Source organism: Diadema antillarum, unplaced genomic scaffold, assembly GCF_040938485.1.
Source record: "Diadema antillarum isolate AM-2024a unplaced genomic scaffold, OU_Dant_1.0 scf00000020, whole genome shotgun sequence".
In the NCBI taxonomy this organism is placed as follows: domain Eukaryota; kingdom Metazoa; phylum Echinodermata; class Echinoidea; order Diadematoida; family Diadematidae; genus Diadema; species Diadema antillarum.
Window position 1 is genome coordinate 554,333 of NW_027270909.1, and position 20,304 is coordinate 574,636.

General features: G+C 38.1%; 1 protein-coding gene and 1 long non-coding RNA gene across 2 annotated transcripts in view; both read right to left on the reverse strand.

Annotated features, from left to right (window-relative positions):
* Positions 1-18,301, reverse strand: part of LOC139729317 (uncharacterized) — a 51,141-nt gene extending 32,840 nt beyond the window's left edge. The window contains exons 1-16 of the mRNA XM_071640247.1: positions 18,286-18,301; positions 17,598-17,696; positions 15,097-15,264; positions 13,615-13,755; positions 12,300-12,413; positions 11,720-11,812; positions 10,670-10,774; positions 10,111-10,203; positions 7,389-7,481; positions 5,529-5,663; positions 4,781-4,948; positions 3,329-3,586; positions 2,663-2,896; positions 1,860-1,958; positions 1,354-1,515; positions 442-582 (exon numbers count right to left, since the gene is read on the reverse strand). Coding sequence (XP_071496348.1) covers positions 442-582; positions 1,354-1,515; positions 1,860-1,958; positions 2,663-2,896; positions 3,329-3,586; positions 4,781-4,948; positions 5,529-5,663; positions 7,389-7,481; positions 10,111-10,203; positions 10,670-10,774; positions 11,720-11,812; positions 12,300-12,413; positions 13,615-13,755; positions 15,097-15,264; positions 17,598-17,696; positions 18,286-18,301 — 2,119 coding nt within the window. The remainder of the gene's footprint in view (positions 1-441; positions 583-1,353; positions 1,516-1,859; positions 1,959-2,662; positions 2,897-3,328; positions 3,587-4,780; positions 4,949-5,528; positions 5,664-7,388; positions 7,482-10,110; positions 10,204-10,669; positions 10,775-11,719; positions 11,813-12,299; positions 12,414-13,614; positions 13,756-15,096; positions 15,265-17,597; positions 17,697-18,285) is intronic.
* Positions 18,302-18,344: 43 nt separating this feature from the next.
* On the reverse strand, positions 18,345-20,295 carry LOC139728814 (uncharacterized). The gene is made up of 3 exons (XR_011710833.1): positions 20,186-20,295; positions 19,645-19,803; positions 18,345-18,429 (listed from the first exon to the last, which is right to left on the reverse strand). It is a non-coding gene; the product is annotated as an uncharacterized lncRNA (long non-coding RNA).
* Between the last annotated feature and the right edge of the window lie 9 nt (positions 20,296-20,304).

Below are 20,304 nucleotides of genomic sequence, written 5' to 3' on the forward strand. Positions count from 1 at the left end.
TCAAATCTGGGGCAACATTTCCTTGGAACAACTAAGTATGTAAATCGGTAATTAACTAAGCATCTTTCAATTATATGTTCTATAAAGAATGTATCCTAGTGGCCAGCCAATGAATATTGATGCAATTGAACCATCCATCTCTCCCCTTTACACTACCAGGTCTTTAACCAGTTGAGGATGAATTGATTTTGCTACAACACATATTTCCCATAGACACCTGGCCAAGCTACTATACTCGGGACCTGTCTTCAACGGGTTAACATCATTTATTCCTTGGCATTCAACCAATCACTGTTGGGGAATGGACTTACATTGTACATTCAATCTTTAACTTTGGGATGAGGTGTAACTTTTGCTAATATGAAAAAAAAGTAATATTGTCACAGATACAGATATACCCTAAAGGTGTAATCAGTGGAGGATGCAAGATGTAAGACTGACCAAGTACAAAGAGGGTGTAGGGAGCTGACCGGACCCCGACATTACAGAAGTAGCTTCCCTCATCCGTTGCCTGGACATTCTTGATGACCAGCCGGGCAGTGGTGGTTGACACCTGGTCTACATAGATACGTTCCGACGCTCCTGGTGAGAAAAAAAATGAATTGTTATTAGGGATAATATTCTTCAGGTCATTATCAAATACACAGTAAAAGGGTCTATCTTGAGAAATGTTACTTCGGAGAAAAACGGGTTTACAGTTTGGTATATTTGTATGTCTGCCTCATGTGTTTGTAAAGAGAATGGCTTGTGATGTTATGTATTATAAATATATATACATAAAAGAAATGTTTTAGAAAATTTCATCTTAAATGCTTATTTTAGTCCAGAGTTATTACAAAATTTATACAAATAGACCGTTTTATCTTGTAACTGCTAAATACACCTTACATATTTCTCATTGTTTTTTTCTTGCAGCTTTGATTGCACATACATGTATCTCAACTTAATAAGAACAGAGTCGACTTGTTTTGTAATCAAGCTTTCCACTTTCTCACAGATATGTAGGGATCATAATAGAGAGGGAATATTTGAGAATCAAGCAAAAGCTTTCTTTTCAAGCAAATCTGTCTCCAAAATTTGACCATGTGTACGTAAAATAAAGGGTATCAGAGGCATCTTGTGCCCACAGTGAGTGTATGTAGGTTGATAAAGTCAGCAAGAACTAGCAATAAGGAGGGCCTGGGCTCCGTTTCATAAAACTTGTCATACGTGACAACTGCAACATTTCTATGACAAATTTGCTCTCGGCCAATCAGATGCAAGGATTTCAGTAGCTTGCAACAACAAATGACAAATTGTCACTGATAACAAGTTTTATGAATTGGGGCCCAGGTCTGACATGCTGCACCCTACCTGGTTGCTTGGGTAGGACCTGCTGGCCATTGGTTCCGGTCCAGATCGGGTACTGCAGCATGTTGGGCGGGGTGACCTCGCAGATGACCGTCAGGTTGGTGCCCTCGTACGGGATGCCCTCGTAGTCTGGGAGGATCAATATCTCAAACTCTGTCAGGTAAGCTGTGGGCAGGGTGAGAGAAGAGGTGAAAGGGAATCAACATGTGCTGGCCACATGAAAAACGATCATCATATGTGACCCGCCATGTCAAAAATCCGAAAGTCGATAACGGCTGAGGCCAGAAAATCAAGTTAGAAGTCAGATCATCAAAACTGATTAAAACCATCGACTTTCTGTTCTGGGGGATAATTTTGTAGTCCCATGTTCTCCCTATCACCTGCCGAGTTTTGGAAGCTATATGATCAGAGGAAAGACAAGAAATTTGCGCTCTTTTTTTTTTCTGGGCCATGATTTTCCAAGTTTAAACTGAGTAGAAATGAAAGAAAAGGTGATAATTCCAACTTACCTGGTGTTTCACAGAATTCTCCCGTGAATTCTGTGGGACACAGGCACCGCCCTGCGACACAGTGACCCCCATTCAAGCATTCTCCCTGACAACCAACATCTGAAGGGTCAAAGGTCATGAGAGTAATAAGTCCAACAATTTCCTTCACAACAGAAAACATGTTTACTGCTTTTGACAACTAAACTAGTACTGCATAAGCCATTATTTTCGCATACAATTATTTTCACGAATTACGAGGTTGTGAACATTTTCGCATGATGTTGTTTTTGCCAATTGACACAATGCTGTCATAAGTGCACTACTACACCTGCACATGGGCGACGTTTTTACGTATGTGTTGTTAAATTCACTGTCCAACAAGGATTCGCGAAATTCACGAAAAATTAAACCCTCACAAAAATCACAGCTTATACAGTATAAGAGAGTAGATCAATTTTCCAGATAAAGGACTGCAGTGGCTGTACCTAAAGGTCTCATTTCACATACAAATGAAAAAGAGATAAAAAGAGAAAGGGGGATTTGATATCAACATTTTACATGATACATAATCTTTTGAAAGACTTCATGGAAATGTTTAAAGTTATGCTCATCAACAAGATGAAGAGGAACAGCTACAATGTAATATCTCTAGAGCCATTCATCCTTATCAAATGAAATGGCTGCTTTATACATAATCCACCACCCAAATCTAGCAACTAAAGATAGTCATTCTCCAGCAAAGTTAGGGAGATGATGATATACACACCAGACACCTATGCACTCATTTCTGTGTCGTCATTACAGAAGGCTGACTTCAGACTTACTGATATCGGTTGGGGTCTTGCGGTCTGGCTGTATGCAGCTGGTGTCCGGCAGACTGGCACACAGGCTAAGAACCTTCTCCATGACGGGGAAACCAAGCACGGTCAGGACCTGGCTGAGGAAGGGTGGGCAGTCGCTCTGGGCGATGCTGCAGACGTCAGCGCACATCACGTAGGACGGGTCGCACGGCTGGTAGAACAGGTAACAGAGGGCAAAGGTCGCATTGGCCGAACACTCTGAAAGGAGACAGCATCCATATAATTAACCCATTGAGGATGGGCTGATTTTAGCTACAACACGCATTTCCCATAGACACCTGTCCGAGTATACTCGGGACTCGTCCTCAAAACGGTTAATACAGACAATCAAGTCATAAGTTGATTTTTAACAAGATGGTATGCTTCTGCATGTGTGTGTGTGTAAATTCAAATAAATAAATTCTTGCATCAAGTTTTATTGTAAAGCGTCTGATAAATTACCTTTCACCAACGTAAATAAATACCCATTATTCAGTGTTTCCAACCAAAGTATGTATGCCAATGATTTTTTTTCTTTAGAGTGTGTGGTGTCTACTAATAGTAGACTGAATAATTGGTGCTTTTTTACATTGATGAAGGGCAATTTGTTAATCAGTTGCAATGGAAAGAAATTCTTTTAATTCTACTCACCTGACATGAATGGGATGAGGGTGGTGGTGAACAAACCCGCCAAGTCGGCATCATTGGCAAAGGCATTTGGGAAGGAGGCGTACTGGTAGGGTAGGACGTCACACATGCCATTCTCAATCAGTGAGCAGGACGCTGGGCTGGGTGTGGTTGGCTGGGGCGTTACCTCCAGAGCGGGCGTGGTAGGAGCAGCAATGGGTGGGGCGGTGGTGATGAGGATCAGGGGGGTGGTATTTCTCTCTATCGGTGACACCGTTGACTCTGAGTGGTAGAGGAGTCAAGTGTGAGTAAAGGGCTCTCTTCCAAAACTTTCGTGGGGAAAATGAGACGCTGCAGTGGGCTTGATGTCCATCTGAGCTTAACCCATTGAGGACGGACTGATTTTGCTACAATATACATTTCCAATGGACACTTGCCCTAGTACACTCGGGACTTGTCCTCAACGGGTTAAAAACAAAATCTAAATTTGATACAACCTCATTCTAACTCCCCAAGATGGTACAATGTCACTAATAACTTCTTAAGCGCCATACAAAATATCACTTTTCACCTGTAAGCCTACAGGTACCATTGTAGGGCTGTTCACTTTCACACATCAAGGTCAGAGAAGAGAATACCAAATAAAATCACGGAGATACATGTATTTGTGTTTTCCAAATCAGGAGAATTTGCCTACTTTCTTGTCAGAACAGGTAGAGATGAGTCTATTTTTTTTTCCAGTAAGCCTCCTGAAGAATGAGTGAGACGTGGTACCTTTGTGATAAAAATTTGCAATGTTTCGGTCCTCAGTAGCAAGGTCCCTGGTTCTAATAGCAATCTAGTTCAAGTTGAAGTTCAAATCTATTTTCATTTCCATCAAATAAACATAGTATAGAGTGTATATTAAAGCAGAACATTAATTGCACAGTGTCTACACTCTGCAATCTACATAGTGTACACTCTGCATACACATACCTCAGCCTTTCCTACCCCTACAGATATGTGCATTTCCATAGACACTTGCCCAAGTATACTCGGGACTCTTTCTCAATTGGTTAAAATCTGAATGGGGGTTGTCAAGAGAAGACAAAAAAATTTTGCTCTTAGGTGATTCCCAGTGCTCAGTTTTTATCCCCTTCACTGCCCAATGCTTTAACTACTACCACTGTCACAAACACTTGAAGAGTTTGTTCGCAAAAACCGATAAGTCCATATTTGCCAAATGGAGATATTTGCGATTAAAGGTCAAGAAAAATAAAGAGAATAATAAGAAAATTGTTGCTTCTTTTGACCATAACTTCAGAAATGTACCTTTATATGTAGTGCCCAATACAGTATATCATTTAAAAGGTATTATTTTGTACTTTATGACAGAGACCGTACTTCAAAATCTTCAAAAATGGACTTATCGGTTTTTGCGAACAAACTCTTCACTTATTCTCACAAAATATGGGAGAACTGATTTCCTTTTCTTACCTCCATTGTTGATGGTGAATGTGACGTTGACCGTGTTGATGATCCCGCCGTACTCACACACATAGATCCCTTGGAGGTCATTCCTCATGTTGCTGATGGTCAGTCGGACACCCTGGCCAAATAGCCTCTCTACAAAGACATTGTAACCAGCGCCCAGATCACCACGTGCTGGAAGGACAAACATACAATAGGGTCAACTCAGTGATGTACTGTAGTTGTCTGAAATTGAGACTAGTCTCATAAAGTCTTTAACTTTAGAAGTCTCCTTCCAGTGATGACTTTGTCTGAAGTTGAGACTAATATCAATGGGTTTTACCTTAGAAGTCTCCATCTACTTAGCTTGATTCAAAGATCTTTTAATAAATGTCAAAAACATTACACACCTGCTTTTGCAAGTTTAACTGGGAGCATGTAACTTCTCACCTGTATGCTCCCAAGCTACACATAAATTCCTTATGCACACATGCCTCATGTACAGAAGTGGTCTTCAAAACCCATGTTTACTAAATGAGGCTGTGCTTTGGGGTTTTGCTATCTCAATATTGTTGGATTTCTGGCTGCCCATTTCCAATATTCCCATTCTACAGCCAACATACAAAGTAAGTTTTCATCAAGGAAAAAAAAAAAAAACTAGACACACTCAAGCACTCAAAGCTATGTAGTAAACCATGAATATCTAGCAATATATATTGTATCTACATGAATGCTGAGGGTGGAAATAGGCTTTGGTTGTGTATGGTTTACTTACAGGCCTGAACGAGAGGAACTACATTCCCATCCGGACCATACCAGACGGGTGTGGCCTGTCCGTCCTGCTCATAGATGCATGTAAAAGTGGCAGGGGTGCCTTGCTGTACCACCTGCTGGCCTGGGATGATGATCACTATGGAAACGCAGATGAGAAGATGGCATAAAAGAGGGCATCACTGGTATACAAGCTACACACTATAGAGCGCTCAGAAAAAGAAAATCTAAATATCACTGTATTGAGTTCAGCCTCTAACAAAGATGAGCTCTGTGTGGGCAATAGGTTTCTTGGAGATCAAGATATCTGGACTTTGCATACTCCTATAAGCTCAAAATTTCTCATTGCACCATAACTGGTGATACAGACACAGATTAATTGTTTCATCACCACCAGCTGTCTGTTCCGTGATACTCTTCTCAAATACTGGCACCATGGCATCTCCTAAAAAAATTGCATATTACTTCACTCTATATGTGACCGTGCACCTCAAAACGAACATAAAGTCGCACACACTGATTTTGCGTGAGGACTGAAAATATGTGAAATAGGTCAACCTAGCCGAACTTGACTTTTTCATATTTTTTGAAAGAGCGGGTCTTCTTTTAAATTATGCTAAAATTTGGTATCATAAAACGGGCAGGAAAGTGTGTTTTTTAAGCAGTTTATCTCGAACATGTTTGGTAGAATAGTGTGATTAGGTGTGTCTTTAGAATCCCTTTTCATTTCTGAAAAACCTTGTCCACACTCTTCACTTTCAACTCTAATAACTTTTGAAAGGATAGTGCTACTGCTTTGAAAGTTGGCAATAATTATGGACAGAATGTGTTAATGAGGCATGCTTAAGTTCAGTTTAATTTGAAAATCCCTTCATTGTTGTTACTCTGGTGGTTTACTTCCTGTTTTTTGTCCCATTCATCGCACAGCCAGCACGGTTTGGTAAAGATTAAGCGCTTGAATAGACCCTGTACTTCAGAGCCTCTTTTCTCAGTTCACACTTTTCCTGAGTTTGTGCTTCCTTTCCAATATTTAGATAGGTTAGGAGAGTCCATTTGATTTGAGTTATACATCATTTTAAAGCTTAAAGTCTGCTTTTTCAGAATATGGTCTTAACTAAAAATTCATGTCTGGCGACTTTTTGTTTGTTTTGAGGTGCAGGGTCACAAATGTACAGGCTTGAGACGAGCAGCTGATATTGATGTTTGAGTGTGGGCAAACTTTTGAAGTGCTTCAGGAGTTTCTGGAAAGAACACCTTTTGCATCTACAGCACAATGTTGTAATTGTGTCAAAACACTTTGTGAAGACTATCCCAAATGCATACTTGCCAACATTTTCATTTGAGAAAGCGGTAGAATCCAGGATGCCTATGCGAGCAGCGCTAGCTTGAATGCTAATGAAATCATTCAAAAGCGGTAGTCTATCGCCAAATGCGGTAGAGTTGGCAAGTAGGCAAATGCAATTCAGAAAAGTATAAATGACTTTCTGCAGATTAATTTGATAAACATGAATATTGAAAGTGATACAGACTGTTTGGTATATCAATAATATTGTAAACAGATGAGCATGTGTAGCAAGGATGATAACAAAGGTCTAGTTTAAGCAAGGTAGTTTTAGACATGCTCCCCAAAGGGACTCTACAATTTTATCATGATCATTATTCTAGTATTGTCAGGTACTCAGTAGTGCACCTTGATCAAGAGCAGCAGAATAGGTAAAACATTTCATCCAAGCTTTATATACTACATAGGATTTGAACCCTTCATCTCTTATCTATGAGTCTCGGGTCTTATCCACTGTACCACAGTGTTCCACTACAGGTTGTTTATTAGGATCAATTAACAAGAAGGTAAAGTGCCACTCACATGAAGTTTCACAGGACGGTCCACCAAAGCCTTGCAAACACTCACAGATCCTGTTCACACATGTGCCACCATTGGCACAGGGGATGTAGCATGCTGCAATGAAAATAGGAAAAAAAAAACCCATTAAACGAATGGAAGTTCAAAAGCGATTCTGAATCCAAACTTATGTTCAACATGACACAAATTCACATGATTTTTGCTGGCAGAGATATGACTGCTATCTGAATTGATAACAAAAGTATCTGCAAAGAAAATTTGTTTGTTTGTTTGCTTTTATTTCTGCATTCAATCAGATGCAATTTGAATGCAAACTTCAAAAAGTACAAAGACAAAGAATAACAAGTGCAGTGAAATAAATCGATAACAGTACATAAATAGATTCACATAGGTGATTGCATTGAGCAATGTAGATACACAGAAACATAAAATAAAATATACAGTATTTTTCAGTAAACAGCAGAGATAATTGAATGCAGGAGACCACCATCATAAGCGATTAAGCTTGAAATGGATGGAGGCCTCATAAAATGACTATCCAACGACATAACTCTCTTGGAGGAAGGTGATCAGGTGAGTGCAGTGCAGTTGCAGGTGAGAGTGCAAGATGCAGTTGTAGGAAGAAAATTGAGATTGACAATAAGATGACAATCTATACTATAAATATTTGTTAGCTCAATTGGTTTAGAGAATATAATTGTATCAAATATCGTTTAAGTGAAGCTTTCAAAGAATAAATACTTGAACAAGACTTTATATTATCCGGGAGATTATTCCAAATATCCGGACCCGAATGTCTTATAGATTTGTGTGTCACTAATAATTTGGGATTCAAAAGGTGGAAATTTCTACATATACGAGTAGGGTACGAATGGACAGAAGTATTGAACCTAAACATGTTATCAAACGATGATGGAAGTTGATGATGTATATATTTGAACATAATTACTGCTACTTGAATAATATTCAAATCAAAAACCTTCAATGTTTTAAGCTCATGAAATAAAGAATCAGTATGAGCCAGAAAATGCGATCCTGTACAAATACGTATAACTTTCTTTTGTAATTTAAATATAGAATTTATTTTGGTAGAGCCGCAAGTGCCCCATACAACATTGCAATAACTTATATATGGGAGAATTAAGGAATTATATAATAGAAATAAAGTTGAACGAGGAAGAAAGAACTTCAGCTTGGAAATTATCCCTATATTTCTAGAAATACACGTTGTAACATAATGTAAATGCTCATTCCAAGTCAAACTTTCATCTATATATACTCCTAGAAATTTTGAATTCATTTTCTTTTCTAATGGGATATCATCAATGTTAATATGTATCAACGTATCTTCATTATGAGAATGAAGTTTGAAATGAATAAAATGAGTCTTTTTTATATTCAAAGAAAGTTTATTAGACTTAAACCAATTTGATACTTTACTAATTTCAATATTTAAAGTGTCATTTAAAATCTTAAGATCTTTATGAGAATAAAATATATTCGTATCATCAGCAAATAGAACAAAAGAGAGAAGAGAGGATGTATTTATGATATCATTAACATAAAGAAGGAATAATAATGGCCCCCCCTCGACGAATTCCGCGACCGTTCCGCCGCGCAAATTTTTTTGACCGCGCCGCTCGCTGACTTTTTACTTTCAAGTCTCGCGCAACTTTTGAGACCAAATTTGTCGCGCCCGGGCATACCGATCCGAAGCCACGCCCCTTCAAAAAATTTTCGTCAACCCCAAAATTGCTCAAAAACATGATTTTGTGTACAAAGTCAATACAAATTGTGTTTTTTCAATTAATTCATATAAAGATTCATATTTTTAGTTTTAATGGCTGAAACAAATTTATTTTAGTAGAATTATGCTTCTAAAGATGTGTATGACAAATTCTGCTGAAAAAAACAACAAAAACAAAAGTTCGAAAAAACAAAGAAATACATAAAAAAATGATAAAATAATAAAAAACATAAGAAATGAATTTTGATATTGAACTTTTTTTATGCACAAATGTTTGGAATGTCACTAGGAATAATAACACCAAAAAAATCAGCATTCCATAAGCTTTTATAAGCCAATTACAGATGAAAATGACGTTTTTTGCATATATTTGCATAATTAATTAATTTAAAATAGAACATGCACATTTTTTGAAAATTTAACATAACAGACTTGTAGATTACATCCGGCTTTATATTCACGCAAAATTTTGCGGCGATCGCACGATCAACGGCCGAGATCTGAAGGGGGGGCCATAATGCCCCCCCCCCCCCCAGGAATTCAAGCTTGCTAAATTGCCCAGGTAAGTTAGGGTTAAGACCTGGATGGCTGATAAGAAATGAAAGAAGAAATGAAAAGGAAGAGGGAGGAGAGGGCTATACAAAACATCAGTGAATAGAATGAAGAAGCAGACAGACAACGTGCAGAACAATATAGAAGGAAGAAGAAGCCAACAATTGATGATAAAAATCATTTGTGAAAATGGAATGAAGTTTGAGAAGAAAGAAATAAAAAAAAAGATCCAAAGGGGAAGCAATAAAGGAGATATGAGCAAAAGAGAAATAAAAGAATAGGAAGAAAATGACAATGAAAATGATGGTGATGATTAGAAAGGAATAAAACACACTGTGAAGAAATACAACAGTAAATAACTCCTTACAGCAAACATATCGTCAGTATTGATGTTCACATCTTATTGGTTGTTACACCGGTACTCACTTTCAAACTCGCATCGGTCTCCTTCGAAGCCTTGTTGGCAGAGACAACGGCCCTCGTAGCACACCCCCTCATTCAGGCAGTCTGGGTAACACACTGGAGCACAAATACACAGAGAAAGTCACAAACATTGTTAATCCATTGAGGACGAGCTGATTTTGCTATAACAAGCATTTCCCATAGATACCTATCCAAGTTTACTCGGGCCTAGTTTTCAACGGGTTAATACTTTGTGTGCTTCAAGTGCTGACTGACACAGAAAAACCCCATAGCATTGGGTTAAAAAAAAAGAGAAAAAAGCTTACAGGGTCACATGGAAGGCAGTTGTTAGACATTATACATCATAGCCCCCCCCCCACCCCCCCCCCCCCCCCCCCCCCCCGATGCCAACCTGAGAACCTGAGATACCCACAGCAGAAAACTACAACAGAATGAAGCCCAGTTAAGACACAAGAAGTCTATGAAGATTTATCGAAAAGCCGGTATGGGTAAGAAATGAAATGTCTACATGTTCAGCTGTAATTTACTGAATGATCACATGATCATATGTGACAGTGTGTACCTGGAATTTCACAGGAGTATCCCACATAGCCATCAGGGCACTGGCAAATTCCATCCACACAGGTTCCTCCATTAACACAGGGCAGCTGACACGACCTCTCGGGCTCTACAACATGGGATGAGAGAATTATATCATACACTGATGTTTTGAGTCTCTTGGCTATGATGGACATATTAAGGCGACTTAAACAATGAATATGATGTCAAGAAAAGGACAATATTATGACGGCGATAATGGTGATGATGACAAAAAATCATGTGAGGACCACAACTGGATTATTAGGACCGTAGAATTAGATGCAATGCGATTATGAAAATAGTAGGATAATGTTTAAAATCAAAGTACTGACAAGTATTGCGATTTACTGTTCAAATCAAGATCTATTTAGCGACAAATGTACCTGCATAAAACTGTATAGAAATCACACTGAGAAGATTGACAAGACTAACGATGATGTTTATGAATAACATGATAACATTACAAACTAGAAAAGCAGTCTGAGAGCGCAGACCTCTGCCAAGCAGTTTTTTTTCCACCAGCTTGTTCTTCCATAGAGATCAGTAATTTCTACTCATATGCATGCTGGAAAATAGCTCACTCTCACAATATAGAAGCCTTTTGTTACGTCATCAACTCAATGCAAACCTCAAATACGTGCTGTTTGAATTCCCGAGCTCATTGACCCTACCTCCTAAAATACAGAAAATCCATCATAAAATCCATAAAAATTCCCGGATCACTACCAAAACCTTACCAACTGTTACTTGCGTCATTCTCAACCTCTCCTACAAGTTTCATCCAAATCAGTTTACAATTTTTGAGTTATTTTTCACACAGACAAACAAACAGACAAAAAGTAATGGAAAGATAACCTTCTACCTTGGCAGAGATAATAATGACATTGAAACTGAATCTCCTGGAGATGATAGTTATGATAAAGATAATGAAGATAATCATGATGCTCTGACTGACAACGGTAGTAACATCACTTTGAGCATTAATATTGACTGAGGCTGAAAAAAAAGTGGACAATATCATCAGGCAACTAACCTCCCATCTCGCAGAACTCTCCACGGAATCCCTCGGGACAGAAGCACTGTCCTCCCACACAGCTTCCTCCACTGGTGCATGGTATCAGACACTCTGGTGATCAAATAGATCATTCCAAAGACCACTCAGAGTTTATATGGTGGACTGGTAAAGCAGCAAATTACCTCATTCTATGTCATGGGTCTAGATTTGTGAAGGACCACATACCAATTACATTTCTAGTATTATCCTCATCAGCCTAAATATGAACAAGATACTTTAAACCATGTAGATGTGTACTGTACTGCCTACAATTTGTATGAATTACATAACAATGTTAACATATATTTTTAAGTTTCTGACAAATTTGTTCATTCTATATTTTGACAAAAGAGCAATACACACAAACTGGAAAAAAACTTTGTTTTCTACAAGGTTCAAAATTTTGTTGACAATTGAATTGTGCAATTGACTTACAATTTTCCATCTACCATTACAGTCAAATTCCCTATTAAAAAAATGTTGAAGCCCTACAAACTACAGAAAAAACAAACAAAATCTTATGCATAGATGAAATCACTGAAATCACTGAGAGACTTACGGGTCAGACTGCTGAGAGGCACCTCACATCTCTCTCCCCTGAACTCATTGGTGCACAAACACTTTCCATTGAAGCATGTTCCTCCATTCAGACACTCAGGCCAACACTCCAGGGCTGAGGAACAAGGTGTGGCAAACATTTTAAAGGGATGGTACAGTTTTGGTCAAGATAGGGTATTAGGTTTCCAACTATTTTTGTAAGATAGTGAGAAAGCACTCTAAAAAATGTTAAAGACCATACAATTCTAAGAGGAAATGAACGTTTATTTGATAAAAATTGGTTTTGAAATGGCTGAGATATCCAAAACAAAACAATCCTAATAAATTAGATTCATTCTGTTTTACTTTGTTATGGATATCTCAGCCACTTCAAAATCAATTTCTATCAAATAAACATTTATTTCTTCTTAGAGTTGTATGGTCTTTAACATTTCATAGAGTGTTTTCTATAAAGTATCTTGCAAAAAGTTACAAGGTGAATCCTCACCTCAACCAATACTATATCATTCATTTATCCCTCTGTGTGCTTTGAGTCCGGACTTGCATAGAAACCCCCATAGCATTTTACATACTGTCCAAAGTTTCTGGAACACAAATGGTTAATCATTCATGCATCTCTTAACCCTTGTGCTGGTTGGCACAGTAGACCCCAAAGCAGTGTAGGCCTCAACATTGTCCAATATCTCTGTCACACACAGGGTTTTAATGGTATCCCTCTAGAATAAGATCCAATCTGATGGAACAAGTGCAATGTGCAAGCCATCCCCTCATCCAATTCAATTCAATTCAAATTAAATTTTATTTCCAATTACACATGTTTGTTGTTGATAAAGGTTCAAAGAAAACAAAATATACAATGTATTACAAAAAAAAATGCATATATTATGAAACTAATTGTTCAAAATTGTTGTGATAATGGAAAAGGGGAATGAATGAAAATTTAGCCGTGGTTGGTAAATAATGTAGTAAGAATTTTTTCATCCCTCCTTAAGGGAAGGACTTTTGAGAGCCTGGCTCGCATTACATTACCAATCTCTGTTAGAGCTGCACTGTGTATTCCTGGGGTGAGTTTCATAAAGAAGTTTACGATCATTGTACGCTGCAATAACTGCAGATACTATAAAAGCAGCAACTGGCTGAACAACCAATGAGTCATTTGTGATAGGTAGCTATTGCAAAACTTGCGACAAAAGATGATCACAAACATCTTTGTTAGAGCAGGCTCAAGGTCATGGAATATGATGAACTTTGAAGTACTATGTCTGTAGGGTGTATAACCACTAGAGCGCAGTGTTACAAAATCAAATGCAGCTTACTGAGCAAAATGGATGCCACCTGGTCACCCACAGTGCAGTTGTAGTTTCCAGACAGGAATGGCTGGAAGTTGACCACGGTCAGTCTGGCTGCAGTAGACGACAGGACCTCTACAGTTGGGCCTCGCATCAGAGCATCCTTGTCTAGAGAAGGAAAGAGAAAGCATGTTAACTCTTTCTGTGTCGATAAGTCAAGGGTGCACAACTCTCACATACAAACATATTGGCAGGTAACACAATGTGGCAAGCAGAGGGTTAAGAATATATATAAATATATTAAAGAAATGGTACTATTGAAGATACACATACAAGAATGAAATATGAAATGGAACAATGTGAAAGTTCCATGGCAAAATACAGCAAACTGGAAAAGGATTTACCATGATATTTCCACGCATTTCACACATGAGCCTCATTGCTGTCAATGCAAATAGTTCTTTGCCAACTTTCTGAAACTCATAATGTGTTCTCATATCAAAGTTGACACAATCTTGATAAGTTGAAAATACATTTTAATATCCATTATTTGAATTCTTTTATTTATTGTATAAAGAGACAGACTTAATGAGAGATGAATTCTGTTCCCTGACTATTAAAACTAAAACAGAAAGAAAGATGAGATGCTATATATTTGTATATAACGTAAGAGTTATAAAGTCTTTGTACAAGAAAATGTTTTATAAGTTCCTAAAAGTATAGAGACTGTATAGAATGTTCTGAAATGCATTATTTGAACATTGTACATGCGTAAGTGCAGCTAGCATGCAATCCTGTGACTTCCTACATGTATATTCATTTAAATGTCAGGAAAATCCGTATTGTATATTCTGATGAACTCTTCTAAATAACTGCAGAATTCAAAACACAAAATCTGAAATATTTATGCTGAAATAGTACTGTTCTTCTTTATAATGATAAATCTAAGTTGATAATACTACCTTAGAATAAGAGTGGCAACTATTACATCGATACTGATAAAAAAATAAGAATAAGTGATAAGTAGCAGAAGTTTCATTATTACATCACTACTACTATACTTTTTACTACTTCATTACAGAGCACTCCCGTTATTACAAACACGTTATAATGAAATTCCAGTTACAACGAAGTAAAAATTCAGGCCGCAACATTATCTGTTCTGTGTATCTTTACCCCTGATTGTTCGGTTATAACAAAATTTCGATGTAATGAAAGAAAACTGCCAGTCCCGAGGACTTCCTTATAATGGAAGTCCACTGTACTATATCATAGATTTGTATAGGCCTGATACGTAATTTACGTTTATGTTGACAGGACTCTGTTGCATAAAAAATGAGATTAAACTTAAGTAAGAAAATCATATATAAAGTCTCTGAAAATTCAATTCTCATTGACTGATACCTGACTTATTTTGATTGCACCTTTTGAGGCAACAGGCCCATGGTTAAATTGTTTCTCCCATGATTACACAATACAGAATTATGTCATGAGATAATTCCTACTGACCATCCAGCCCGTTTACTACAGTAGCCCCACTGGGTTGGATCCACGATGGGGTCGGGATGCCACCAAAGCTTGACCAGCCGACCACTTCGCAGATGACGGTCACCATGCTGCCAACCGTTGGGGACTGGTCTGAGGGTACGGTCAATCGGATGTAGTAGTCTTCTCCAACTTTGTGCAAACAGAAGGTGATGAAGGTGACTTTTTATGGTCAGCTTGGCAGTAGCATGTCAACATCAGAATTAAATGATCTTAGGAACATAAGCAGTGCTTGACATATGCACTTGCGTGCTTGCCCATGGCAAGTAAAATTATATGACAGGCAAATGAAAATATTAAACTGCTAATCAGTAAGAGCAAGTTAAAATTGAAAATCAGACACTCCTTAAGTCAATTAATACATTGGCTCCAATTTTGGGCAGACAAGTTTTTCTTTGAGGCAAGTAAACATTTGAAAATTGATAATTTCTACTGGTCCAATGGGCACATGACGGAAAAAAGCTACATTGTAATGTCGATCCCTGACAAAGATATCACAAATCCTTAGAAATTCACTTGTGGTGATGTTATAGAGACACAAGGTGTCTGTGCAGAAAACTTCATCCATTTGTCTAAAATATATAAGCATCTCAATGTCGACAATTTGGCCAAACAATGTCTCTTTACATCACTGGTACAAAGTGCTTTGTCTGTTCACACAATGGGCAGTGAGAAATAATACATCATTCCATCACTTCAGTTTCATACTTTACTCTGTTAACAACCCTTACAATGTATATATTTTACTTTCAATAACTCTTTCATCCTTTTCATAATTTGTATGCTGACAAGGGATGATATCATTGTGAGCCATTTCAAAAAGGTCATCACGGATGGTTGTTGTCATAAAGTTATGTAGAGTAGTTCACCAACATTTATTTTTATACCTAAAACAGGTGTACAGTCATGTATAAATATCACGTGGCTTGCAAACATTACACCAAACATTGTTTCAATGCAAATGAATGCAAAGGATTTTACATCCTCATCTTTGATACAGTATGAAGACAACAATGGAAGAAAAAAGAGAAAAGACAGGGTCTGCTATGGAAGAAAACATTTGCAGTACTCAATCCCAAAATTAGGGTGCTTTAGATTATAGACGCGTGGATGTTCAGAGGGAAAAAACATGTTCTGAGCGTGCGCAGAAGCGCGCGTCAAGTCGATCTATTTTTAGCTTGCGTCCTCTGAGTTTTTCACTACGCGTACTGGGCTATTTTTACATCGGCACAGTTTCCAACGTAGAGGACTACTCCATGCACCGATCATATGGGGGCGCAGTTTTATTTTTTATACATTGCGTCCCAGCATAATCTAAAGCTATTTTTCAACACGACGCAGGGGAGAGGATAACGTCCAGCGCACTCGTCGTCTCAAACAACCGCACGTCAAAATCTAAAGCTCCCTATTGTCTAACATAGACTAGAGACAAACCTGCTATTTGACACATGGTCCCAACGAATCCTTCAGGACACACACACTTGTAGTCTACACACTGTCCTCCATTCAGACACATTGGGCACCGATCCACTGTAATAAATGAAATTAGGTTGGAAACAAAGAGAGTATAAATGTTAAATAAATTCAGCTTTCATTTTACCACTTCAATATGCACAAAATAATCAACAAAAATAACTTCATGGTTACAATACAGCTTTTCAAAGGTATATCAAGTCAACATATACATGTAAAACTCAAAATATACAATATCTTGAAACATATTACATTAGAAGTGACAAAGGAAAAACATTGAAAAATGTTATCATCCTTGTACGTATTACTCTCAATGTAATATCAACTATCTCCCTTGCAAATATACTGTAGCAACCCTGAAACACTTAAATTTTAAATTTCTGTTCTCATCCTTGACCTGAGTATTTGTTTTCAATTCCAAGTGCATCTATTAAGAACTGTGATATCTATGACATTATGCTCACAATCTGCTCTAAAAATAGAGCCAGCAGTTATGCCTACACTGCTGAATTATGGAATAAAATGAGAAGTGAGACATAAAAGTCTTTCGTTTTCAAAGGCAAGCGTAGCACTCAAGAATCGTGTGACAAAGTGAGCATACTATGGTAACTCAGTGGCGGATCCAGAGGGGGGCGCAACCGGCGCACGCCCCCCCCCCCTTTATTTTTCGTAAAAAAACAAAAGAAATAAAAAGAAAAACAATGAAATGAAACCTGGAAGTGCCACCAGAAATATTAGTCACGCCCCCCCCCCCCCTTTACAGAATTCCTGGATCCGCCCCTGTAACTTGATCTACAAGTGTATCTCTCTCGAGTCCATCTAAAAGTATTTTACAGAATGAAAAAAAAAAACATGCAAAATAGCCACTTATGATGACCTAAATTCTGAGAAAACACATCATCATTGATAATTTCTTTGAAACATATCTGGCATCATCACAGTAATGAAAAACCCATGCACCAATCCAATGTAGACGGACGGTGATGACTTACGCTCAATTTCACACCGCGGCCCCTCAAATCCCATACGGCACATGCACATGTCATTGAAACAGGTTCCTCCATTAAGACAGGGTTCCATACACTGAGGCACTACGAGATAAAAAGCAAAATTAAGTAAATCATGAGTCACTGTTTCTTCTTAAAAGTTTGCAGCACTGAGACTGGGCAGGTGTTTATGAGCATCCCTACATGAAGGCAATCATGCACTGTAACTATACAAGCAATCACATGGTAGATCCTGTTTTCTTACTATATGCAGACTCTCCCAAAATTTTCATAAGGATGAACTGAATGGGGAAAAATATGGCCAGAAAGGTGAAGTTCAATTCTATTCCCACAACATTTATTTCTTGCATATTACCTTTACACATGTAAAATTGGAATCTCAATTACATATAATCTTGCAATCCCTGAAAAGCCAAACTAGAGTACAAGCACGAGATTGATTACAGAGAACAAACTCATACAATGTTGGAGATTATCATTCATCCGTCAGACAAGACTGCAAAAACCTCAGCTAATCAATCAAACAAAAAAGTGACAGTTACATAAACAGTAACAATTATCAGACTGCATCAATACATGATATATAGCAAGACGCTGGAAACAAAGAAATATTTTTTTCTCAATGATCACATGGTTTCCTCTTCGTTCAATATTTTGACTTGTGTCTGCTTACCGTACACCACGAGCATCATAGCCACACGCAAGCTGAGTCCAGCAGCACATACATAGCGCCCTCTGTCATTCTCATTGAGCTCATTGACCACCAGGTATGATGCATTCTGGGAAGTGGGCAAGTAGTAGACCCGACTTCCTGGTGCTGAAACAAAAGGAGATGATGCATCAAAATGAATCACATATCACCTACTGCAGCGCAGATACCGATATGCCAAAATACTGTATACGCTATATATTTCGCGGGGGTTTTATTTTCGTGAATTTCGCGAGTCAGGAGCTATTCGCGAAATTAACAACACGCGAAAATATTACCTTCCAAAATGAATCCCTTGCCTTGATGATACGAACATTTCAGTACTAGAATACCATGTCACGGCTTACGGAACAGACCATACTGGCTAAGCTTGTTTACGCACGTCCACGTCTACTTACGAATACTGTGGAGAGCCAATCCATTATCGCAAGGGGACCACTCGTCAGAAATTTAGCGCGATGGACTTAACCACTTCAAAAATGTTGAATTCTAACTTACTAGTTCGCAGAGTTTGGCAAGTCTTTTTCATGCAGTGTATAACTAGTATCATTCTTATATGCTAGTAAGTTGAAAATTCACACTTTCTTTGCCACTTCATATTTTCTCTGGTCTCCCAATCGCGAATTTAACCACTCGCGAAAATGTGTGACATCGGCAATTCGCGAAAATTTATGTACGCGAAAATTATAGCGTATACAGTACAACTGTTACTGTCTATGGGTGCATTCGGGTGCTCCTGAAGCGTACCGAATTGTATCGTACCCGCCCCAGAGGAGCACTTGAATGCTCCTACGGTTTATAGTATTGAACTGTACCAAGCCAAAAGTGGACTACGTCCGGATGTGCTCCAAAAGTATACCAAAACTGTGCCAGAAGTTGGCATGTGAAGAATGCAATAACATGAACATACATCATAATGGAAAACATTTAGATTCTTTGTTTGGGACATCTGTAATAGTAGCTTTATGAAATAAGAAAGACAGGTGAATTACCCTGTTGCTACAAAGTGTGTGATCCCCTCTAAAAATAACTCATGAGGTACGTTTTCTCCACAGAGCCTACAATGTAACCTAGTAAAATAGAATGAATGATACTTACTCAATAAAATGTGGTCGTGAAGAAGGTGAAAATGTACTACTCATTACTTTTTATAGAGTATTTCAATTTTGGAATATCACAACATTTTAGCAAACACATCATTACAACACCATCAAGGCTTTACTGAAAATATTTTCATTGTGATTTAAACTTGAATGATTTCAACTTCTTTTCAGGAGAGAAACATAACTGGTGTTGAACCACACAAGGATTTGAACCACTAACCTTCCTCCCTGCTACGGATGGCAATGCCATCTGCGTCGTACCACTGGGGGCTCTCAGAGGTCAGGGTGTAGTTGGTCTCACAGAGAAAGCCGACCGTCTTCCCTACCATGTGATCATTGTTGGGGCTGGGGTAGATGTGGATTGTGAACTCTTCCAAGTCTAGGATGTAGAGAAATAAAGAATTCATCAAGTTTGTTCAATTAAGATCATTTATTGATTTCATTTTCAACAACATTATGCTAAAAAAACAACAATACACGTATTCCACTTATGCTCATGAAAAGAATACCAGCATCACTTCAGTTCAGTGCAGCTATTTTTTTTAGCCCTGGTAATGCAAATTTTCTAAAAGCTATTCTTCAGTAACAACAGAAGAAAAATACTAACAAATACTCTAACATAAATCCATACACTGTAAAGAATGATATGTTTCAACTTTTTTATTTCTTTTTGAAAGCATCAATCTGCAATGCATGCAGTTACACTACCTGTCATTACTATAGTGTACATTAGCAAAATATTTTCTGTGAGTATGTCTTACTGCCTGTCTGTTGACAAAACTGGCCTCCAGTATCCGTGGCACACTCACAGACACCGTTCACACAGATGCCTCCGTTGTAGCATGGCGGATCACAGGCAGCTAAAAAAAAATACAGTACA